The sequence below is a fragment of the Cucurbita pepo genome, chromosome 2, assembly GCF_057944985.1.
Source record: "Cucurbita pepo subsp. pepo isolate OVF chromosome 2, ASM5794498v1, whole genome shotgun sequence".
Classification (NCBI taxonomy): Eukaryota; Viridiplantae; Streptophyta; class Magnoliopsida; order Cucurbitales; family Cucurbitaceae; genus Cucurbita; species Cucurbita pepo.
The window spans coordinates 14627647-14650138 of NC_141799.1; the positions used below are offsets into that span (position 1 = coordinate 14627647).

The 22492-nt window shown below is 39.1% G+C and overlaps 4 protein-coding genes across 5 annotated transcripts; all 4 read right to left on the reverse strand.

Annotated features, from left to right (window-relative positions):
• Nucleotides 1–1263: 1263 nt before the first annotated feature.
• Nucleotides 1264–2714, reverse strand: LOC111789363 (aspartic proteinase PCS1-like). The gene has a single exon (XM_023670114.2). It carries the CDS (start codon nt 2581–2583, stop codon nt 1345–1347), a length of 1239 nt encoding a protein of 412 aa, XP_023525882.1. The 5' UTR covers nt 2584–2714; the 3' UTR covers nt 1264–1344.
• Nucleotides 2715–4579: 1865 nt separating this feature from the next.
• LOC111789286 (aspartic proteinase PCS1-like) lies at nt 4580–6112 on the reverse strand. Its single transcript, XM_023670005.2, has one exon. The coding sequence runs from the start codon at nt 5952–5954 to the stop codon at nt 4686–4688; it is 1269 nt and encodes a 422-aa protein (XP_023525773.1). The 5' UTR covers nt 5955–6112; the 3' UTR covers nt 4580–4685.
• A 1772-nt stretch (nt 6113–7884) lies between these two features.
• On the reverse strand, nt 7885–11728 carry EMB1467 (NADH-ubiquinone dehydrogenase). Its single transcript, XM_023669203.2, has 5 exons — nt 11131–11728; nt 10568–10814; nt 9846–10140; nt 9188–9562; nt 7885–8923 (listed from the first exon to the last, which is right to left on the reverse strand). The coding sequence occupies exons 1-5, from the start codon at nt 11558–11560 to the stop codon at nt 8024–8026; spliced, it is 2247 nt and encodes a 748-aa protein (XP_023524971.1). The 5' UTR covers nt 11561–11728; the 3' UTR covers nt 7885–8023.
• A 293-nt stretch (nt 11729–12021) lies between these two features.
• Nucleotides 12022–17927, reverse strand: LOC111785573 (methionine aminopeptidase 2B). 2 transcript variants are annotated; one of them, XM_023665971.2, is made up of 12 exons: nt 17744–17927; nt 17434–17589; nt 16219–16255; nt 15977–16084; nt 14889–14988; nt 14635–14780; nt 14457–14548; nt 13999–14093; nt 13614–13710; nt 12912–13055; nt 12610–12827; nt 12022–12354 (listed from the first exon to the last, which is right to left on the reverse strand). In XM_023665971.2, exons 2-12 carry the CDS (start codon nt 17558–17560, stop codon nt 12244–12246), a joined length of 1275 nt encoding a protein of 424 aa, XP_023521739.2. In that variant the 5' UTR covers nt 17561–17589; nt 17744–17927; the 3' UTR covers nt 12022–12243. The 2 variants fall into 2 exon arrangements, with proteins under 2 accessions (XP_023521739.2, XP_023521749.2); XM_023665981.2 differs by lacking the exon at nt 17744–17927 and having other exon boundaries at nt 16204–16255; nt 17434–17519.
• Nucleotides 17928–22492: the final 4565 nt, after the last annotated feature.

Sequence of the window (22492 nt, forward strand, 5' to 3'; positions counted from 1 at the left end):
ATAAAATGATTTATTTTTAGTTTCTCTTTAAATAGGATTTGAATATGTAAATAATTTTTTTAGTTTAGAATTACAATATTATATTAAATGAATTGAATTAAGTTACCCTGTGAGTGGAAGTTTTTTTTTTACTAATAATGTGATCGTAGATTTAACCTATATGAGTTTGGGAGTCCGTTTCGAAACTAAACCTCGAGAAATTTAGTGACGGCTTAGGTCAACTGATTAAGTGGGTTTACTATTGGATTGATTGGATGAATTGTATGAAATATGAACGATGTGTGCTCTGTGACCCCCAACCGTGTCATGCTTTGTGACTGTTTGTCGTGTATGATTTTATGTTATGCTGTTGACGAAAGTTGTTTTTTATTATGTGTGATACCATGCGATGTATATGTTCTGTTACATGTCTTTATATTATACCTTATGTCTGCACACTAATATTAGCATATGCTCTTCATATTGTTTAGTCATGTATGTTATTCATGAAACTTATGTTTATGAAAGAACGAAGGTACGACCCACGTCATACGTATATTTCATGGTTTAAAGTTGTGGGGACTTCATGCATTTTGTGTGTCATGTGCGTCAAGATACTTCGCACTTGTGATGAGTACGAATGCATATAATACAATATTGTGTACACCATCTGTGACTTTTTCAGCCGTGCGAGTGTGCACTAGTCAAAAACCTAGTTCAGGGGTACGTATACGAGTCTACCTCGGGGTCCATGTGCACGAGTGTATACCATGTATAGAGAAGTAGTATACATCCACCCTGCCTGAACTAGAAAGTGAGACCAACGTCATGATGATAATGAAATGATAGGTCCGAACATGATTGAATGTATTTGCATTTTCTGACCTAAAAAATAGGGTTACTTACGAATATTTTTAAATACTCAAGCCACGTGTTATTTTTTCAAGTAAAGGTAAGACACCCCTGTAAGGATGACGGTGTCGCTACGAAAACCATGGAATCGAATCTAGGATAGCGATACTTATGTTTATATTGAAGCCCTTAAGTTACATCATAGAATTTTCGTTAATTGAAATGGATTTTACGAACGTTTAAGTTCATGATATCGTTTACGAAATGTTTTTAATGAATTTGTTAACACATTATAGACCGAGGAAGTGTTTTAATACTCATATACTTCAGAAAAAGGAACCAATTAATTAATATTTATTTTCTAATGAGTCATCAGGCACAAAAAGAGATCAATAATAATAAGTATTTATTTTCCCATATTACAACAAATTTTGTTTTATTTTAACAAAATTTGAAAATATAAATACATACATAAAATTATTGTTATGATTGTATGAAACTCACGGTTCATCGTCATGCCTTCAATCCACTACACTCAGCTCCACCGAATCCAACTCTCTTATTGGTAAAATCATACTCCACCCACATATTCTGCTGATGAACGTTACCGATTATATTACTCCCAGTCCCAAGCCTATCTGACCGTCCGATTCCTATGCACTTCACCCCTTTTTCGACTTCGGTTAATAACCCTTCCCCTTTCCCGACCAATATCTCCACTCCATTCTCAAACTCGAACCACATGTCGCCAATCCCCTGCCCGGCTGCAGCCGCCACTGCACCGTCGAAACACATGTCGGCAACGGAGGCGTATTCGTATCCTTTCTTCATCATGGGCCCCACTAATCTCACTATCTCTGCTCTAACCTTGTTGTAAGCTTCATCTACCAAATACGTCAAATCCGAGCCGGAATCGATCATGGTCTGACCGGACCCAGATGGGTCCGGTTTAAAAACGGTTGGGGAAATGTTGAGTTGGTTTTTGGCTATTCTTATTCCCTTCATTGGGAGGGTATAGGCCAGTTTGTCAAGATTTGGGGCGCGTTGACTTTGGGGAAAAGTCAACATGTTGACGTATTTGAATTTACCTGAATTCGGGTTGTCTCCAAGGTAGAACAACCCGGTTGGATCCGACCCGCTTCGACCGGGGATGCAATATGAAAACTTGGATATTTTAGCCTGGGAGATGAAAGAAAGGCGTCCAGTATTCATTCCCAAAATACCCCTATTTTCGGTGGAAGCCTTAGCGCAGCCGAGAATGATGGAAGGGGTAATTAAGGAATTAGAGAAGGTGAATTTTTCAGTGACGAGATTACCCTCGGCCAAGGTCCCATCGGCATAGAAGTAGGAGTAGTGGCAGAGGCGACGTTGGTCACAAGAAGTGGGAAGGGTAAAATCGGGAATTTGAGGTATGCAGAGAGAGGTGTTACAAGGAAGGAGAGAGAAAGAGGAGGAGCGAGAAGGGTCAAACATGGTAATTCCTGGCTTCACTAATTTTCCATTTACCTCGCCGCGACATTGAGTCCAGGACAGTTGGCTGCCGGTGTCTAGGACCATGTCCATCGGCTGCGGCGGCGTTCCCATCGGAAGAGAGACGACAAGGGCATTGGAGTATTTGAAGGGGAGCTTGGCGGAGGCAGAGGATGAGGAAAGGGAGGGCTTTTGGGAGAGAGAATGGGAGGTGAGAGAGAGGGAGTTTGATGGGGAGAAGAAGAGAGAGAATAGGGAGAGAAAGTGGAGAAAGAGAGGCATGATTATGGGTTCGTAAGAGTTTCGACGTTGGATACGACGCACGATCGAAATACACCGAAACAAAAAAGAACAGTTTGATAGGAGAGTTTCTTGAGTTACTATCTCGATATATTTCGATCGTGCGTCATATCCAACGTATTTTTGGAAGGAGGTGGTGTTCGGATTATATAGAGAGAGAGCATAATTAAACGTACGGTGGAGAACTTAAAATCCTATTACAAGGTAGTATAAATCAAGAACGTTGTAGTTTTAACAATGTGTGGTAGAAGTTTGAAGATCACCACCGAGAATAAAATTGTTTGTTTTTAGTTTGACCGTACATGTGATAGATTCAATGAATTCAATTAAGTTGACGGTTATCAACAGAGTGAAATCCTTGTCTAATAATAATATGATAGTAGATTTAATCTCGATGAGTAGGATCAAACCTTAATGATGTTGGGAGCCAGTTTCAGAACTAAACCTCGATGAGTAGGATCAAACGAATATCAACTTAGAAATTTTAGTGATTGCTTGGGCTAACCAAGTTAGTGGTTTAATTATTGGATTGGTTGGATGAACGGTATGAAGTATGAACAACATTCTATGCTCCTTACACGTGTCGTATTTGTGACTATTTGACGTGTGTGGTGTTATGTTATGTTATAACGAAAGTTGCGTTATGTTATGTGGGATACCATTAGACATACGTGTTATGTTATGTATCTTGTGATTACTTCGATGTTGTATGATGCATGATTCCTCTATACGTTATGCCATGTGTCATGGTCATGCTTGTACAAGGTGTGTTGCATATGGTTGCATGGCAGATGTCTCAATCTTGGTTATCCACCCTGGTTGCATGGTTGCATGGCAGATGTCTCAATCCTGGTTGCATATGGTTGCATGTTGTCCCTGGTTATTGCATGGCAGATGTAGATGTATCAATCTTGGTTATCCACCCTGGTTGCATGGTTGCATGGCAGATGTCTCAATCCTGGTTGCATATGGAATCCTGGTTGCATATGGAATCCTGGTTGCATATGGTTGCATGTTGTTGTCCCTGGTTACATGTTCCTGGTTGCATATGGTTGCATGTTGTTGTCCCTGGTTACATGTTCCTGGTTGCATATGGTTGCATGTTGTTGTCCCTGGTTACATGTTCCTGGTTGCATAAGCCTTTACTTCACTTCGCTTATAGTCATGTAACGTTGTTTTCACTTATAGTCACGTAACGTTGTTTTCACTTATAGTCATGTAACAAGTCATGTAACGTTTTCTTTTTAACGTTGTTTTCTTCCATTTTCAAATCATTTTCAAATATATTTCTTCATTCACATATTCTAAATCTTTTGCAAAGTGCGATTGTACACTTGTTCTAACGAAGCAAACAAGTCAGTTGTGAGAAATTTGGACGTCAAGTGCAATGGTGACATCATGCACGAGTGCGATTGTGACATCATGCACGATATAGTTAGTGTGTTCTCTTTAAAATTGAGAAATATTGTTAAGCCATGTATGTTATAGTATCATCCAAAAGAAAGTGCATCTTGTTGAAGAGATGTAGTCTCGGTTCATTTATGTACCCCTCATTTACTCGAGTGTCACAGCTATTCACGAAAGTTATATTTATGAAAGAACGAAGGTAAGACCCGCATCAAACTTATATGTCATGATTTAAAGTTTTGTGAACTTTGTGTGTCCCGTGCATCAAGATACTTCTCCCTTATGATGAGTATGGATGCATATATTACGATAATATGTATGTCATGTTATTATGCACGCTCCTTTCCTTCTACAAATTTTCCTGAAGCATGATTGTATGCTCGTTGAAGAAAGGTAGGTCTATGGGTACATATACGAGCCCGCCTAATGGTTTATATAGGTGTACGTGAATCTACTTTAAGGTCTACCATGTGCACGTGTTTTAAGTTCATTGAAATAGATTTTACGAACATTTAAGTTCATGATATAATTTTTTCCGCACTTTATAAATAACCATACATGTAGTGACGAATTGGGAGAGAAATTAATTATTCTTATTAATACTCATATACTTAATATAATTATATACACACCATCGCAATGAAATATATGATTGTATGAATCTTCACCGTCTATGGTCATGCCTTCAATCCACTACACAGAGCTCCACCAAACCCAACTCTCTTATTGGCCAAATCGTACTCCACCCACATATTCTGCTGATGAACATTTCCGATCATATTACTCTCAGTTCCAAGCCTACCTGACCGTCCGATCCCCACACACTTCACCCCTTTTTCCACAACCGTCAATAACCCTTCCCCTTTCCCAACCAATATCTCCACCCCATTCTCAAACTGAAACCACATGTCACCAATTCTCGACCCTGCCGCCGCCGCCATTGCACTGTCGAAACACATGTCGGCGACGGAGGCGTATTCATATCCTTTCTTCATCATGGGCCCCACTAATCTCACGATCTCTGCTTTAACTTTGTTGTAGGCTTCATCTACCAAGTAAGTCAACTCTGAGCCGGAATCAATCATGGTCTGACCGGACCCAGTTGGGTCTGGTTTAAAAACGGCCGGAGAGATTTTGAGTTGGACTCTGCCGATTCTTATCCCCTTCATTGGGAGGGTGTAGGCCAATTTGTCAAGATTCGGGGAGTTTTGACTTTCGGGAAAAGTCAACATGTTGACATATTTGAATTTACCCGAATTCGGGTTGTCTCCAAGGTAGAACAACCCGGTTAGATCTGACCTGCTTCGACCCGGGATACAATAGGAAAACTTGGATATTTTGGCCTGAGAGATGAAGGAGAGGTGTCCGGTATTCATTCCCAAAATACCCCTATTTTCGGCGGAGGGCTTAACGCAGCCGATAGCGATGGGAGAGGCGGTGAAGGAGAATTTTTCAGTGACGAGATTACCCTCGGCCAAGGTCCCATCGGCGTAGAAGTAGGAGTAGTGGCAGTGGCGACGTGGGTCACAGGAAGTGGGAAGGGTAAAATCGGGAATTCGAGGTTTGCAGAGAGAGCTGTTACATGGGAGGAAAGAGAAAGTGGAGGAGAGAGAAGGGTTAAACCACTTAATTCCGGGTTTAACTGATTTTCCGTTAACTTTGCCGTGGCATTGAATCCAAGAGAGTTGGCTGCCGGTGTCTAGGACCATGTCCATCAGCTGCGGCGGCGTTCCCATCGGAAGGGAGACGACCAGGGCATTGGAGTATTTGAAAGGGAGCTTGGCGGGTGGTTTGGATGCGGCTTTGGAGTAGAGGGAAGGGTATAATGGAGAAATTGAGGGTTCTTCGGAGAGAGAACGGGAGGTGAGAGGGAAGGAGAGAGGGAGGGAGTTTGATGGGGAGAATAAGAGAGAGAATAGGCCCACAAAGAGGAGAGAGAGAGACATGATTATGGGTTTGACGTTGAGAGACACGATCCAAATACACCGAAACAAATAAAAAACTTAAACAAAAACGAACGAAGAAACCTTAAACAATATTCTGTTCTTTTTGTTGTTGTCTCGATGTATTTTGATCGGGTGTCACACCCAACGTGTTTTTGGACGGAAGGTGGTGTCGGGGTTATATAGAGAGAGTAAAAATGGAGGAGAGAGAGAGTATAATTGAATGTACGGTAGAGAATTTAAAAATCCTATTTCAAGGTAGCATACAAATCGGAACTAGTTTTAGTTTGAACAAATGTGTGGTAGAAAGTTGAAGATGGCAGCGAATAAAATGATTTGTTTTTAGTTTGACTAACCCAATTTAAATATGTAATTATTTAGTTTTAGAAGTATGATATTAAATTATTTGAATTAAGTTCATAGTGATAAACGGAGTGAAATCTTTGTTTAACAATAATATGTTCGTTGATTTAACCTCTATGAGGTGGGTGAGTCCGTCTTTACACTAAATCTTAACATGAGTATGATCAAACTAATATTGGCTTAAAAAATTTAGTGACTGCTCAGACCAATTAAGTAAGTGGTTGGTTGGATGAATTGTAGGAAGTATGAACAACATATGCTCTATGCCTCGTAATTGTGACTGTTTGATGTGTATGGTGTAATGTTATATGTGACGTTAAATTAATAGAGAGGGGTCATTTCCCTTTTATTTTTGTCCCACTTTTTCATTAATAATAATAATAATAATTATTATTATTATTATTATTATTATTATTATTATTATTATTATTATTATTATTATTATTATTATTATCTCTTATCGCTTCAATGGGCGTTTTTTTTAAATTAATTGAAGTAATTAATTTATTTATGAGCAATTTTTTTTCCAAAAAAAATTGAGATTTTATTCATATTATCTTTTAAATGAGTGATTTACATAATTGATGTGTAATTAATACAAAAGGTTAGTTTAATAGGTGGAAATTAATACCACTTAAATTCGGTAGGTTCCATTTTTTAACTTTGAGGCATATATCTTTAACGTGTCTATTAGAGATAGGTTTCAAAACGGTGTGTTTCATACCCCTTTCCAACCAACTGTCTCTGAACCCACCACTAACAAATATTGTCTGGCACACAATCCGGTGTTAGGCTCCGATGCAATTTGTAACCAACCGTCTCTGAACCCACCACTAACAAATATTGTCTGGCACACCATCCGGTGTTAGGCTTCGATGCAATTTGTAATCAACTGTCTCTGAACCCACCACTAACAAATATTGTCCGTTTTAGCCTAGCCGTCGGCCTCACGATTTTAAACGCGACTACTTGGGAGTAGTATTCACACCCTTATAAAAATATGTTTTGTTTCCCTCATCAACGGGTATGGGATCTTAGATAGTGTCCTATCCTGCAGAATGCAACAAAATCCCGTATTCTTACCATTTCAATATCGTGCAAGGAACATTACTTCCACTAGTTCCTTTCAATTCTCATATGATGGTGATCAATCTGATCCCAATATCCTGCCTTCCAAACCTATTCCAAAGATTCCAAACCTATTCCAAAGATAGCATACAGATCTTACACAACTCCTAATAGGAAGACTGAACTATCAAAGGTTTGGTTTTCCGGTTTTCCGATACAGTGCTTTCATCTTTCACTTCTGCTCTATCTTATTAACTTCTGTCTGAGTCATAGAACTTCAATTGAGGCTTTCTAATCCGTGCTTGATCATACCATCACCGACTCAAAATGAGCTCCCCAAACAAGAGAGACTAAATCGAAGTATCAGTGTTTTTCCAGAGTTATGAATATAGAAATATATAGAGATGAAGAAAGGTATCTTTTATAAGAGAAATGTTGAAGAACCAAACTTCAAACGCCATGGTTTCAAAGAAAAGGTTTCCCATTGCGAAACATGTTACAGTGAAACAAATAAAGGGTGGTCACTTTTATTAGAAGCTTACTTGAAGGCGTTCCAGATATCTGGTCTAACAAGAGAAGCCCCTTGCAGACAACTATGATATTTATAAAGCAAATAATTAAGAAAAATAATGAAGAAAATCTCACTTTTTAGCCAGCAATGAACTGCATTGTGCCATGATCTTTGATGCCCTTGTAATGGCATCAGTCATGTAGAAGTTTTCTATGGTGCTGCCAAAATCAACCATTTCCATCTTCTCGGTGCTTTCGGGCTTAATCGAAGCAGAAAATGTAGCTGCCTCTCTTTCGTCTACCTGCAAGAGGTTTGGGGCCACGGTCTTTATCCGGGACCTTATCGCTCCGAGGGAATCGTATGGCAATCGCAGACCAGCAACCTCGGAGAGAGCACGAATGATCTTCCAATCTTCTCGTGCATCGCCAACTGTTGGCACTGCAGGCAATGTTTGTTGGGTGCAACCTTCGGTGTTTTCGTAGGTTCCTTCCTTTTCGCTGAAAGCTGCTGCAGGGAGAATTACGTTAGCTCGATAGACGCCCTTGTCGCCGTGGTGTCCTTGGTAAACCACAAAAGCATCCTTTCGGACCTTCTCGAAGTCTACATCATCCGCTCCCATCAAATACAAAAACTTAGCAGACTCGACGCTATTTATTGATTCTGGCACAAGTCCGAGGTCGAGAGCTGCAGCTTGAGAAGCATTCAAAAGCAATACATTGTAACCATTCCAATCAGGTCTGACCACATTATTTTGTTTGGCAATGTTTTCAACTACAGAAAAGATTGCATCTTTGTCCTTTCTTTCGAAAAGTCCAGCACCAACAATGATAGCTGGATTTTTGGCGTTTTTGAGGATCGAGCAGAAGGGATGGCGACCCTCGGCTATGTCAACAAGCGCCTGAGGTCCAGTCCCGAGGTGCTGATGATCATAGTTGAAATCTGTCGGCGGGCCAACATAACCGACTTTAGCGTGAGTTGCTCTTACAGTCTTTCGGATTCTTGCATTCACCATAGCAGCTTCAACCCTTGGCTGGCAGAGTTTAGTTTGAAATAGTAAGGGGCAAAAAATGATAATAGAACATATAAGAACACAAATCCAACACGATCTCATCAGACTATAATCCACAAGCGTTTATACGAGATCTAAGCGCATCATAAGTCAGTGAGAATGAAAACCGACGAACGAAATTCATTGAAATGATCAGAAATATATTAAGAGTAAGCTAAGGAGATCAGAAGAAGACTAATTTGATTCCCATTGACACTGAAAGAAGAGAGAATGAAATAGAAGTACCTGAGTGCCTATCAAAAGAAAGACATCTGCCTTCTCTAGACCAGCAATACCGCTATTCATGATATACCCGGAACGCAGGTCTGCGTTCGGTTGTGGTCCGTTTCCTTCACACCATACATTATTGGATCCCAACCTATTTAAGAGATCTTTCAAAGCAATCATGGACTCTGCATCAGACAGTTTACCAGCAATTCCGACGATTTCCTCGGGTTTAACCTGATGGGCAGCTTCAGCAACCACAGCAAGGGCATCGCGCCAGCTGACAGCCTTAAAGCGTCCATCAGCACCACGGATCATTGGGTCATTCAATCTCTGTCTCTTGAGACCGTCGTAACAAAAGCGAGTCTTGTCTGATATCCATTCTTCGTTAATATCCTGGAAATGGTAAAGGTGATCAAGTCAAGCTGCCCCTTGTTCCTTCAATACGAATGATGAATCTACAGAGTTTTATAGGTCAAAGCTTCGACGAAGTTTGTACGTTGAAAAATTGTCAAAATTCGTACGCTCGGTAACTTATTGGGAGTAATCATTTAAAACATGCTATGAATGTGGTTCGACTTTCTAACGAATATTGAAATCCAACATAACAGATGTACACATCATTTCAGAAGCAATTCTTTAAAATAACTACGTAGACATGAGAGATCTCAAAACGTACCTCATTTAATCGAGGCACGATACGCATAACCTCAGGACCTCGACTATCGATACGAATGTTGGATCCAACTGCATCAGTAACATCGATGCTCTCGGTACCCTTCAATTCCCAATTCCTGGCTTTAAAAGCAAAAGGTTTTGACGTCAATGCGCCCACAGGACAAATATCAATGACATTCCCTGATAGCTCACTAGTCATTAGCTTTTCAACATAAGTCCCAATTTCTTCACCGCTACCACGACCTAACATGCCAAGATCCTGAACCCCAGCAACCTCTGTAGCAAATCTTACACACCTGCAGGGTAATGGATATCCTTCAGATTAGGTATTTTCGTAAAGATATAACGGTTAGACAAATTACAGAAAAAAGCCGAACGACTAGAGCAGCATTTGATAAACATTAATGAATAAGGCATCCACCAAACAATGAAAACCAATAGCTACTTTAACCTTCCATTAGAAAAACGATCATTACAATCTTAACCGAAATAATAGTCCGTATCATACATGCCTACAAAAACGTTTAGCAAAACCAAGGTACGAATTTCATATTAGATCGAGCGTTACTGATCCAGTCCTTGATGTCACTAACAAGTTCATAATTCCAACGTAGGTGTTCGAATTTTAAAAGCCATAGAAACTTTGTAAGTTAGGACTATATAACGGTGTTCCTTTAAATCAAACAATTTCCCTCCAAAGACTACAAAACTACAAAATCTCACCTGGTACACTGAATGCATCGTGTCATTACAGTTTTCACAAGCGGGCCGAGATTCTTGTCGACCACTGATCTCTTCACATCAGTAAACCGACCACGATCGGACCCAAATGCCATAGACTGATCCTGAAGATCACATTCTCCACCCTGATCACAAATTGGACAATCCAATGGATGATTCATCAACAAGAATTCCATCACGCCTTCTCGAGCCTTTTTCGCCAGTGGCGTATCAGTCTTAATTTTCATTCCTAGGAAGCAGATATATTCAGATAAATTGCTTTCTCATTCATCACTCAAGATTATACTCAATAAACCATATAGTGATTCAAAAACTAAATTTGGCTTCAATGGATGAAACAGGGTATCCTGCACAGAAGCACTGAATCATCTATACAATAAAACATATAAGAAAACCATAGCCACAGGCAAATCAATCCCTTATCAATTTACATGGTGCAAATCTAAGAAAACCAAAATCAAGAGCCAATTAATCCATATCCTATCGTAGAGATCCAAAATCATCCACAAATGGCTATCCAAACCGGTTTAGGAAAGAAAAATTACCGGGAAGAGCAGGCATAGCGCAAGAAGCAACGGGTTTGGGGGATTTCTCGACCTCAACAAGGCACATACGGCAGTTTCCAGCGATCGAGAGCCGACTATGATAACAAAATCTAGGAATGTCGACCCCAGCAATCTCACATGCCTGAAGAACCGTCATACCCTTAGGGATTTTGACAGGGTACCCATCAACGAAGACCTCGATGGCGTCCTCCGGAGATGAAAAATGGACGCGGGCGCCACCAACGGGGGTACGAGGAGGAGGAGGCGGGGCAGGATCGGCCTGGGCCTGGGCAGCGGAGGCGGCATCAGCGTTGTGAAGCTCAGAGGTGGAGACAATGGGTCGGAAATGAACGAGATTTCTAGGGTTTTGGGAGCTGAGGAGCCTGGAAGAAGGCCTGACAACTCTGGAAGCGAGGGATCCCAACCCCATGATCGGCAATCGAACTCAAACGGCGGCCTGATTGGTCGGTAATAACCCTTTTGATATGTGATTTGGAAGAAGATGCGCCAATCAGAAGAGTATATACGATCACAGCACACAAGCGAGTTTTGGGATCTCAGCTAAAGATCAAAACTTCACAATACAAACCAGTTCAAAGCTTTGCGTTGGTTACGAAAATTTATTAATATTTGGACATATAATCACTGAATAAATTTTTTCTATTTTTATGCGTTCATCCATCATTTAATTTAGTCCAAACATGATATTACTACAAAATTTTCTTCATTTTTGAAGCCATTTTATCCCTTGGTTTAATACCCGTTCCATAAATCCATCGTCCTGACGAGTTAAAAGCTATAACAATCGTCCTGACGAGTTAAAAGCTATAACAATCTCAAACGAATCATCGATGTTAACTTGAACTTAATTTAATGGTTAAGACTGTCAAGAACAAAAACTCAAAATTTTCGATCTTTTTACTGATTTTAGAGTTGCTCGAGTAATTTGAAGTATCAAAAGAACATAAGAACTATATAAAAATATAACAATTTGTTGTATTTGATCTTCTTGAACTAACCAAATATCATACAAAAAGATGTAACTTAAACCAATGCTCATAAGTAACCATGTCAATGAGAAAGGCTTTGGAACTGCCACACCACAGTAGTATATCAATAGTCATCACCTCTGGAAATCACTTCTTTGCAGGTTGGCCTTAGTAAAATGGTATGCTCAAACTGAGAAACATAGCTGCCCTTTGAGTCGCACAACGGAGGATAGGCCTGAGAAAAGAACCGAATTATCGACCGACACGTTGCTACGGATATACATATATATAAACATGGTTCTTGCTAAAAGCACTCCCGAACACACGAGCAGCAATCAAAATCGATATCGAAGTCAGAACGAACTAACGTGCTAAATATAACATGGTGAACTAACAGAAGGGAAACTAGACAAACTCTGATCTAAGTCATATGAATTCATCTCTTAATAATATATCGAAGATATCGAGACAATAGGTATAAGAGGAGCACCTGAACGATTCCGGAATCACACAAATTCTTCAATCCCATTAGATATTTCGTCTCGCCGAGACGATCGAGATATCGTTTGCAGAATGCCAATGTTGAGAAGTTCTTATTAATGGTGGCTAATAATTGCTTCGCTCTTGGCAACCTCAGTGGTATATGGCCAACGTCAAAGTTCTTCATGTAATGGCTACATTCAAGATCTTCTCTAACGTATCCTTTCCCTGGATAAAACACAGATGAACTACCCTATCAACAGGGGCAGCCCTAATAAATAGCAATAACTTCCGAGCTGCGTACTTTCTTACCCGTCGATCCAAACGTTTCGATAGCAAAGAATTCACCTTCTTCCATTTTGGTTTGCTCCCCTCCTTTCACAATGGGAACGGATTTACCAGCATGGATCTGGTAACGACCAATGCTATGTCCATTTAAATTTCGAATGCTTTTAACTGAAAAGAGAAAAATATCGTTCATTAAAATCTAATTTTCATGAAATATAATCTTCGGTGAGGGTAACAACATTGTTTGCATCAACATAATAAAGAACAGGTGAGTTGAGATGTAATAGCCCAAGCCCACCGCCAGTAGATATTGTCCTCTTTGGGCTTTCTCTTCTGGGCTTCCCCTCAAGGTTTTAAAACGCATATGGTAGAGAGAGGTTTCCACACCCTTATAAGGAATGCTTTGTTCCCCTCTCCAACCGACGTGAGATCTCATAATCCACCCCTCTTTGAGGCCTAGCGTCCTTGCTAGCACAGAATCCAGTGTCTAGCTCTAATACCATTTAACAACTCAAGCCCACCGCTAGCTGATCTTGTCCTCTTTGGGCTTTCCCTTCTAGGCTTCCCTTCAAGGTTTTAAAACGCATTGGGTAGAGAGAGGTTTCCATACCTTTATAAAAAATGTTTCATTCCCCTCTCCAACCAATGTAGATCTCACATGAGAACTCTGAGTTTTTAAAAGATAACGAATGACTTCTACTTTGATGACAAATGAAATACTCGTACCTTGAAACACCTTTCCGTTAATTTCAACCTCATACGACTCCATGACCTCCTGGATTGCAGCACCAACGTCACAAAGCCGTACATCGATTCCAGACTCCTAAAGAAATAAAAGATAGTTAATTGTAGAGGTTCAAGAAACAATCAAATTCATTCGGAATATATATAAATAAAATTCTAGTTATTTGAAATGCAAAATTCAAGAACATGGAATAAAAATATTCTATCAAACTTTTTCACAAATGGATTGATATTCATTGTTAATAACTTGATATACAACTCAGCGTTTTCTCACAATTTGTTCAACCACTGCGGATAATATACTTCATCAAGGCAGAGTAATCAAAATATTATAGTGACTGCCAGCAGACAGGATAATTAACATTACCTTGATGCCAGTGTTAGTTGCCTCACGCGAGGCTTCAAGTAGTGGATCAAACATAGGATTGAATGCAACAGTAAATGCACAATCAACTATGCATCCTGCACTCACCAATAAACCAGTTTCAGCGACTTCTAGAATATGATATTGTAACACTAGCAGATATTGACCTATTTGGGTCTCTCTTCTAGGCTTCCCTTCAATGTTTTAAAACTCGTCTTTTGTAACAGCTCAAGCCCACCGCTAACGGATATTGTTCTCTCTGGGCTTTCCCTCAACGAGCCAAAGTGGACAATATCTACTAGCGGAGGATTTAGGTTTTCCCTTTTAGGCTTCCCCTTAACGGGCCAAAGCGGATAACATCTGCTAGCGGTGATCATGGACTGTTACAGATATGATCCATATAATACAACAAGAACCGAAACAAAAATTATATATATATATATATATCTATATATATATACCATCAATATGTGTTCCAAAATCCAATTTCATTACATCGTCGTAGTTAAGAACAGTCTTATCTCCAGTATTAGGAGTCCAATGAGCAGCAACCCTGAAAGAAAAGAAGCCTAATCTATCAACAAATACTGAAGAACTATACACACACACATATTTGAAGCTACTTCTTTAATATTTTACCAGTTCAAAGAGCATCCTGTAGGAAATGCTATGCCAGCTTGCAAGCCATTCTCAGATATGAGCTTCCTAACTGTGTTCTCTAATGTCTCACACAGGTCAGTCATCAACATCCCTGGCTTTAGTATGCTTTTTATGTATTTTCTTACCTAATAGCAAAGAGCGGAAAAAAAACGTTAGGTAATTCATACTAACAGCAGTCTCATTAGTCCACACGATATGGCAACATAACCATGAATATGATCAAGTTACATTACCTGACGATGAACTTCAGCTGCTCGGCGAACAGAATTATAGATTGGCTTTTCAAGGCGCTCCAACTCCCTCTTCTCTTCGGATGTAGTCCTCCATAGGTTACTAAGTAGAGAAGAAAGAGTCATTCATGATATAAACTTCCACGGAATATTGGATATTTAAGTAGTTTACTTGTTGGCTAATAGGCGAGATCAACTCCGTAGGATATTCTCTCGAGCTTGTCTCTATCTTTACTTTTAACCATTGCTTTACTTATTTTTTCAACCATCATTCGATTTCGTTCTCCAAATAAAATTGGGCGAGTTTAAGAGACCACCCATGTGGACAATACCATGTCCTCAAATCACAATATTAAAACTTGACTCGTACACTTGCAATAATGCAAAAATAACACAACAACAAGTACACATGTAAAGCTCCTGTGTTTTTCCATTTACTTTGAAAGACAACTTACAAGTTACAAGTGGATATAAGATCCAACATCGGTTGGAGAGGAGAACGAAGCATTCTTTATAAGGGTGTAGAAATCTCTCCCTAACAGACATGTTTTAAAAACCTTGAGGGGAAGCCCCAAAGGGAAATCCCAAGGAGGACTATATCTACTAGCGGTGGGCTTGGGGCATTACAAATGGTATCAAAGCCAGATACCGGGCGATGTGCTAGCGAGGAGGCTAAGTCCCGAAGAGGGTGGACATGAGGTAGTGTTCCAGCAAGGATGTTGGGCCCCGTAGGGGGTGGATTGGGGGTCTCACATTGATTGGAGAAGGGAATGAGTGTCAGCAAGGACGCTGGACCCCGAAGAGGGGTGGATTGTGAGATCCCACATTGGTTGGGGAGGAGAACGAAACATTCTTTATAAGGGTGTGGAAACCTCTCCCTAGCATACGCGTTTTAAAAACCTTGAGGAGAAGCCCGAAAGGGAAAGCCCAAAGAAGACAATATCTGCTAGCGGTGGGCAACACAACACATACCGTGTTTAATATATTATTCTTGATTTCTCAATTCAATCCAAAACAACATATGTTTTGAACCATAATATTAGACAAGAAAACTATTACTATGCAGCATTAAAATCAAGAATTATACTCACTCATCCTTGTACTGTTGAATTTCACCCTCTGGAAAATCCCCGGACGGGAAAAGATCAACGACGGGAATAGACGGTGGATCTTTCTGTTGAGGCGCTTCTTTCTTTTTCCTATTCATGTAAAAAAAAAATTATCGAACTTAAAGATAGCCTTGCAATATCCATCAACACCCCAATCAACACCCCAACCTAAGGGAAAGCATACACACACAAGAAACAATGTACTAAACATAAAGAGTTCTCACTTGCTTTTATTTTTCTTCTTCTTTTTCTTTGTTCCTTCTGCAAAATGACGGAGAAATATCAACCAATTGCACGCATCAGTAAACCATCAATAAAATGGAAGTAGATACAACCACTAGTTATATCAAATTTAATAAACATTTGATAGGGTACAAAGTTAAGGTTTACGTTGCGATGAGAGCTACAAGCATCGGTAAACCCTCAAAGTTTTTCAAACGTGTCTGCTAGGGAGAGGTTTCTACACCCTTGTAAAGGATGCTTCGTTCTCCTCCCCAACCGATGTGGAATCTCACAATCCACTTCCCTTCGGGGCCTAGAGTCCTCGCTGGCACTCATTCCTCTCTCCAATCGACGTGGGACCCCTCAATCCACCCCCTTCGGGGCCCAGCGTTCTTGTTGGCACACCGCCTCGTGTCTACCCCCCTTTGGGGCTCAGCCTCTCCACTAGCACATCACCCAATGTCTGGTCTGATACCATTTGTAATGGCCCAAGCTCACCGCTAACAGATATTGTCCTCTTTGAGCTTTCCCTTTCGAGCTTCCCCTCAAGGTTTGTAAAACAAGTTTGCTAGGGAGAGGTTTCCACCCTTATAAAGGATGCTTCGTTCTCCTCCCCAAACGATATGGGATCTCACAATTCACCCCCTTCGAGGCTCAGCGTCCTCGCTGGCACTCATTCCTCTCTCCAATCGATGTGGGACCCCCTAATCCACCCCGCTTCAAGGTCCAGCATTCTTGTTGGCACACCGCCTCATGTCCACCCGCTTCGAGGCTCAACCTCTTCGTTGGCACATCGGCCGATGTCTGATTCTAATACCATTTGTAACAGCCCAAGCCCACCGCTAGTAGATATCCTATTTGAGCTTTCCCTTTCGAGCATCCCCTCAAGGTTTGTAAAACACGTCTACTAGGGTAGAGGATTCCACACCCTTATAACGGATGTTTCGTTCTCCTCCTCAACCGATGTGGGATCTCACAATGATGATCTCTAAACTCTACACTCGAAAATTAATAAACTACAATAACAATCATTCTAAATCTATTTAAGAAAAACAGATACAACGTCATATACTTTATCTTCCCATCAAAGCCCCATTAGTATACACAACCAAAGGATATAAAAACTTTAATCTTCCTTTAAGAATTTCTATTATAACTATTCAGAAGCATAAGAAACCTTGACCCACGAACATCATTCACAAGGCAAAACAATTCACCTTTCAAATCATCTTCATCCTTTTGCGATTTAGAAGCAAGTTCAACAGAATCTGGTTCATTCCCATTACTGGGTTCTGAGGCCCCATCTTCAGGGACACGAATTTCAGTGTGATTTTCATCAGCCATGATTGAAAAACCCTCCTCGGCGGCGCTTCCTATAACAAAACAGAAGAACAAAAAATTAAAGCGTAATGTAAATCAAACAAAACAGAGGGAAACGAGTGAGCAAATTATGGGATGATTCTCCCAAAGCTGAACTAAGAGGAACAGGAAAATTGTAAATGGAAGAACCCTGTGATCAAGACTTACTAACAGTACACTGAGAAGAGAAGACTTGAAGGTCTGTGGGTTCTTTGAAGAAATTGAGTATCAACCAAGATTTGCCCTGTTTTGCGACTGAAACTAGCCGACCCTTTGGTTATGAGCGAGAGATTAAAGGAAGTGTCAAATGAAAAAGGTAACTCGCAGGGTTTTCTTTGCCATTCCTCGCCGCTTGTGTAATTTTAGGGATCTTTTCCTTTATTTTCAACCAAAAAATATAAATAAATAAAAAATTTAAAAAAAATCAATTTTTATAGGAAATTTAAACCCTAAATATTAAAATATATATATATTATTAAATTAATTTTATCTTTAAAATATCCTTAAACTAAAAAATGCCCTTAAATTAAAAAAAAAAAAAAATCCAAAACGACCTTAGTTCAAATATATATGACATTAATTTTGAATTGAAACCGTTAATATTTTATTTAATTTTGTTTCAAAATATCCTTAAACTTTCAAAATTATTTCAAGAATATCCTTTTATCTTTGAACACCGTTTAAAAAAACTCTTAATTTTAAAAAATAAAATAAAAAATACCTAAAAACATTTTTAAAAAATTTTAAAAAAAAAATTAATTTTTTTAAAAAAAATTAAAAATATTTTTATAGTTACTACAGATTTAAAAAATACTTGTGAATTTTGAAAAACAACCTTAAAAAGTTCGAAGATAATCTATAAAATGTTAATAGACGATTTTCATTCATATATTAATGGTAATAAATTTTTTTTTAACTTTTGTCTCTAATAAACTTTTTTTTTTTCTTAAGAGTTTTTATATAAGCCCAACAAGGCCCATTAAAATTAGGATTGACATGAGTGTTGTGTAATACACACATATATAGCCCACGAAAACGACCCTTCAAGCTTTTCGGGTCAAATTTGGAACGAGTTTAGAAGCTAAATATGAGAAGGAATAGCTAGTAAAACGAGATTTTATGTATGTCTAGACCTGAGTTAACCACAGATCGACCAAGAGTGAAGACATCAATATATTTTCTTCAGGTCGGAGGTTCAAACCATCCCATTTATTCGAAAGTGTGAGAGAGAGAGTCCATCGAAAGTAACATATTGGAAGAGAGAGAGAGAGATAAAGATTAAATTAAATGCGAAGGAGACAATAGGGGTCGATGACTTTGGTGAAGGACAACGTCAACACCTCTAATGGGTCAGTCCCCATAACGAGGCACGATGTGAAAGCTCACTCCATTCACCCACCACCCTTAGCTACCTAAAAAAAACACCTCTAATAGCTCGGTTCTCTAACTCTACTAAAATTGAACTAAAAAAAAAAAGGCATATTGTCTTGTGTCACATATTATTCCTAGTAAATCTAAACACAACTAACTCAACATGGTCGAGCTCAGCTCAAACTAATTTTAGGAGAATTTTATGGAGAGAGAAACAAAACATTCTTTTAAAACCTCTACTTAAAAAAAGTGTTTTGCGTTGTGTAATAGGCGGAAACAGATGCTAGCAGTGAGCTAGAGCTATTACACTAACTTATAAAGTTTTTCTTTATATAAATTTAACTCGACCCAAATAAATCGATAATCTAACTAAAATTGTAACAGCCCAGACCTACCTAGATATTGTTTTCTTTGGGCTTTCCCTTTCGTGCTTCCGCTCAAGGCTTTAAAACTAGGGAGAGGTTTCCACACGCTTATAAAGGGTGTTTTGTTTTCCTCTTCAATCGAAGTGGGACATCACAAAAATGGTACGAGTTAGATTGAGTTGGTCGGAATTTTCAAATCACCGAGCGTTTTGACCATTCCTATTAAATTCAAGAGTGAGTTTTAGGGTTTTTTTTTTTAAGGGTAGGTTTGTGGGTTATGGGGTAGGGTGCCCCCACTAAAGGCACCCACGCTCTCTACTTCATCTCTCTCTCTCTCTTTCCAATGCAAAAGGCTTAAATTTTTGTGGTTCAATCATAAAGCAATCGATTACAAAATCATTTCTTCATCTTTCACATCACACTCTGTTCCCTTCTGCTCCATTTGCATTTACTATTCTCTCTTTTCGAACAATGGGCCTTCTCTCTCTCTCTCTCTCTCTCTTGTCAACTTCATGCCAAGCCTTTTCCATTCAAATATAAATAAGTTTAAAACGTTCGTGATTAAACGTGACATTCGAGTAAAGGAAGAGTACATAAATCAACCAATATTATATCCAAACGAGAGCAGATATTGTCCTCTTTGGGCACCTCAAGGCTTTAAAACGCCTACTACGAGAAGGTTTCCACACTCTTATAAAGGGTTTTTTGTTCTCCTCCCCGACCAATGTGAGATATCACAATCTACCCCCTTTGAGGCTCAACGTCCTCACTGGCACTTGTTCCTTTCTCCAATCGATATGGGACCCCACTAAATCCACTCCCCTTTGGGACACATCGCCTCGTGTCTACCCAGCGAGAAGGCTGGCACATCATTCGGTGTCTAACTCGGATACCATTTGTAACGGCCCATATCCACTTACTAGCAGGATATTGTCCTCTTTGAGCTTTTCCTTTCGGGCTTCCCCTCAAGGCTTTAAAACGCGTCTGCTAAGGGAAGGTTTCCACACCCTTATAAAGAGTCTTTTGTTCTTCTCCCCAACCAATATGGGACATCACGTAATCATACCATGTTGCAAGCGATAGCACGAAAATGTTGAGGTCATCCAAATTTCGAATCCTGAACATGGGTCATTACATTAACGTTAACTTCTCTTAAAAGTCATAGGCTTTTTACATATAACAAACACGAAAAATCTCACACTTAATATAACAACCCAAGTTCACCGCTATCAGATATTGTCCACTTTAACTCGTTATGTATCATTGTCAGCCTCACAATTTTCAAACGCGTATGCTAGGGAGAGGTTACGACGTGGAATCCCACACATAAATTACCTAAATTTAAACTTCTCGTTCTCTAGAGACTTCCTGAAACTACGAGATAAACATAGTTTATGGTAAAAATCGATTCAACATACGGAGCCGAGTAGAAATTGAATTTCCCAAAAAAAAAAAAACAAAGTAGTTATTACAATGGTCCTAGATTAATTGTTTTTTTTTTTTTAATTTTATTTTAATGGAATGGTCCTAAAGGATAAAAATGGACAAAACTTTATGAGAATTAATTTAAATTTCTTGTCAGTTTAATTCTCCCAATGAATTAAATATCATCAATCATTAAGTAATGGGCAAACATATGCGTATTGTCCATTTAATTCGCATAAATAAATTAATTAATTCATGCAGAATTTTCTTTTTTCCTTTTAAATTAATTAAATTAATAAATATTAAATAATTTTTTCCCCCGAAATTTAATTTCTGTCGGTTTGTGCAGCTCTGTCCACAGCCCCACACTGCATGGCTTCTTATTACATTTCTCTGCAAAATCCGACACTAAAAGATGTCTTTGGACATACTGAGATTTTCCAAAGGTCATTAATTAAGGCCTTTGTTATTGATAGTGTCCCAAGATTTCTTTTATCTTTACGACCCGATTTGATCGATCGAGGTCGACAATAATTGAAACTGTCAGATGAAAGTCCCACATCGACTGATTTAGGGAATGATCATGGGACATTTTGGAGAAACCCGAAGCAAAGCCATGAGAGCTTACCCTCAAAGTGGACAATATCATATCAGTGTGGAGAGCAGTGTTCATCTAACATGGTATCAGAGTCATGCCCTAAACTTACTCATGTCAACAGAATCCAAAGGCATAGTAAAAAATGACTAAAACTCCAAAACAAAAAGAATCGAGCCGAGGCGTGCTTTGTTCAAAGGAGGTGTTGGATGAAAGTCTCACATCGGCTAATTTAGGGAATGATCATGAAAGTTAGCTCGTATAGACTGAATTAGGTTTTGTACTTTCAGTGTCTCGACACTATGATGCTAACACCCTTTTCTAGCTCAAACCCGTGGGGGAAAAATTTATAGTATCTGTATTCAACCTTGATGCTACATATTGTATGCTCATTTAGGGAATGATCATGGAAGTTAGCTCGTATAGACTGAATTAGGTTTTGTACTTTCAGTGTCTCGACGCTATGATGCTAACACCCTTTTCTGGCTCAAACCCGTGGTGGAAAATTTTATAGTATCTGTATTCGACCTTGATACTACATATCGTATGCTTACCAAAAGTTTGACTCGAGTAGATCCTATGTTATCTCTTGAGAAAGAGAAACCCTAAACGATGTGAAATTTTCTTTTAAGACGAGACCAATAATTTACTTCCCACGTTCATAACTGATAACACCACAATGGAAAGAGATAAGAAAGAATATGAAAATCACTTTTTGTAAAGAGGGGTTTGCTTGGGTGTATGGTTCTTTTTTCTGTTGTTAAAGAAAGCATTGAATGAGGAAACATGACAAGAGACCAAACAGAAGCAGAGAATCAGAACAAGGACTTTCCCATGATGTTTTGTTTTTGGTCTTGGAATCAAGAAAGATGATTTACTCCTTTCTCTATTTGTTGGTTCAAAAACAAAAGAGAATAATTGTGAGATCTATATCCTGAACCAAATATTCCTTATAAGAGTGTGAAAACTTCTTCCTTATCAGTTGGCGATGTTGGCTTTTTGGCCCTTAATCTCAAATTAATTAATTGATGTTTTGATGATAACAAACCTACACTTAATTATTAACCATTATCAGTCTTTTGAATGGTTTACCGTATAAAGTCGTTTTTCAATAACTCAAATCAGAGCTAAAACTGACCGTGTTTGCTAGCAGTAGACTTG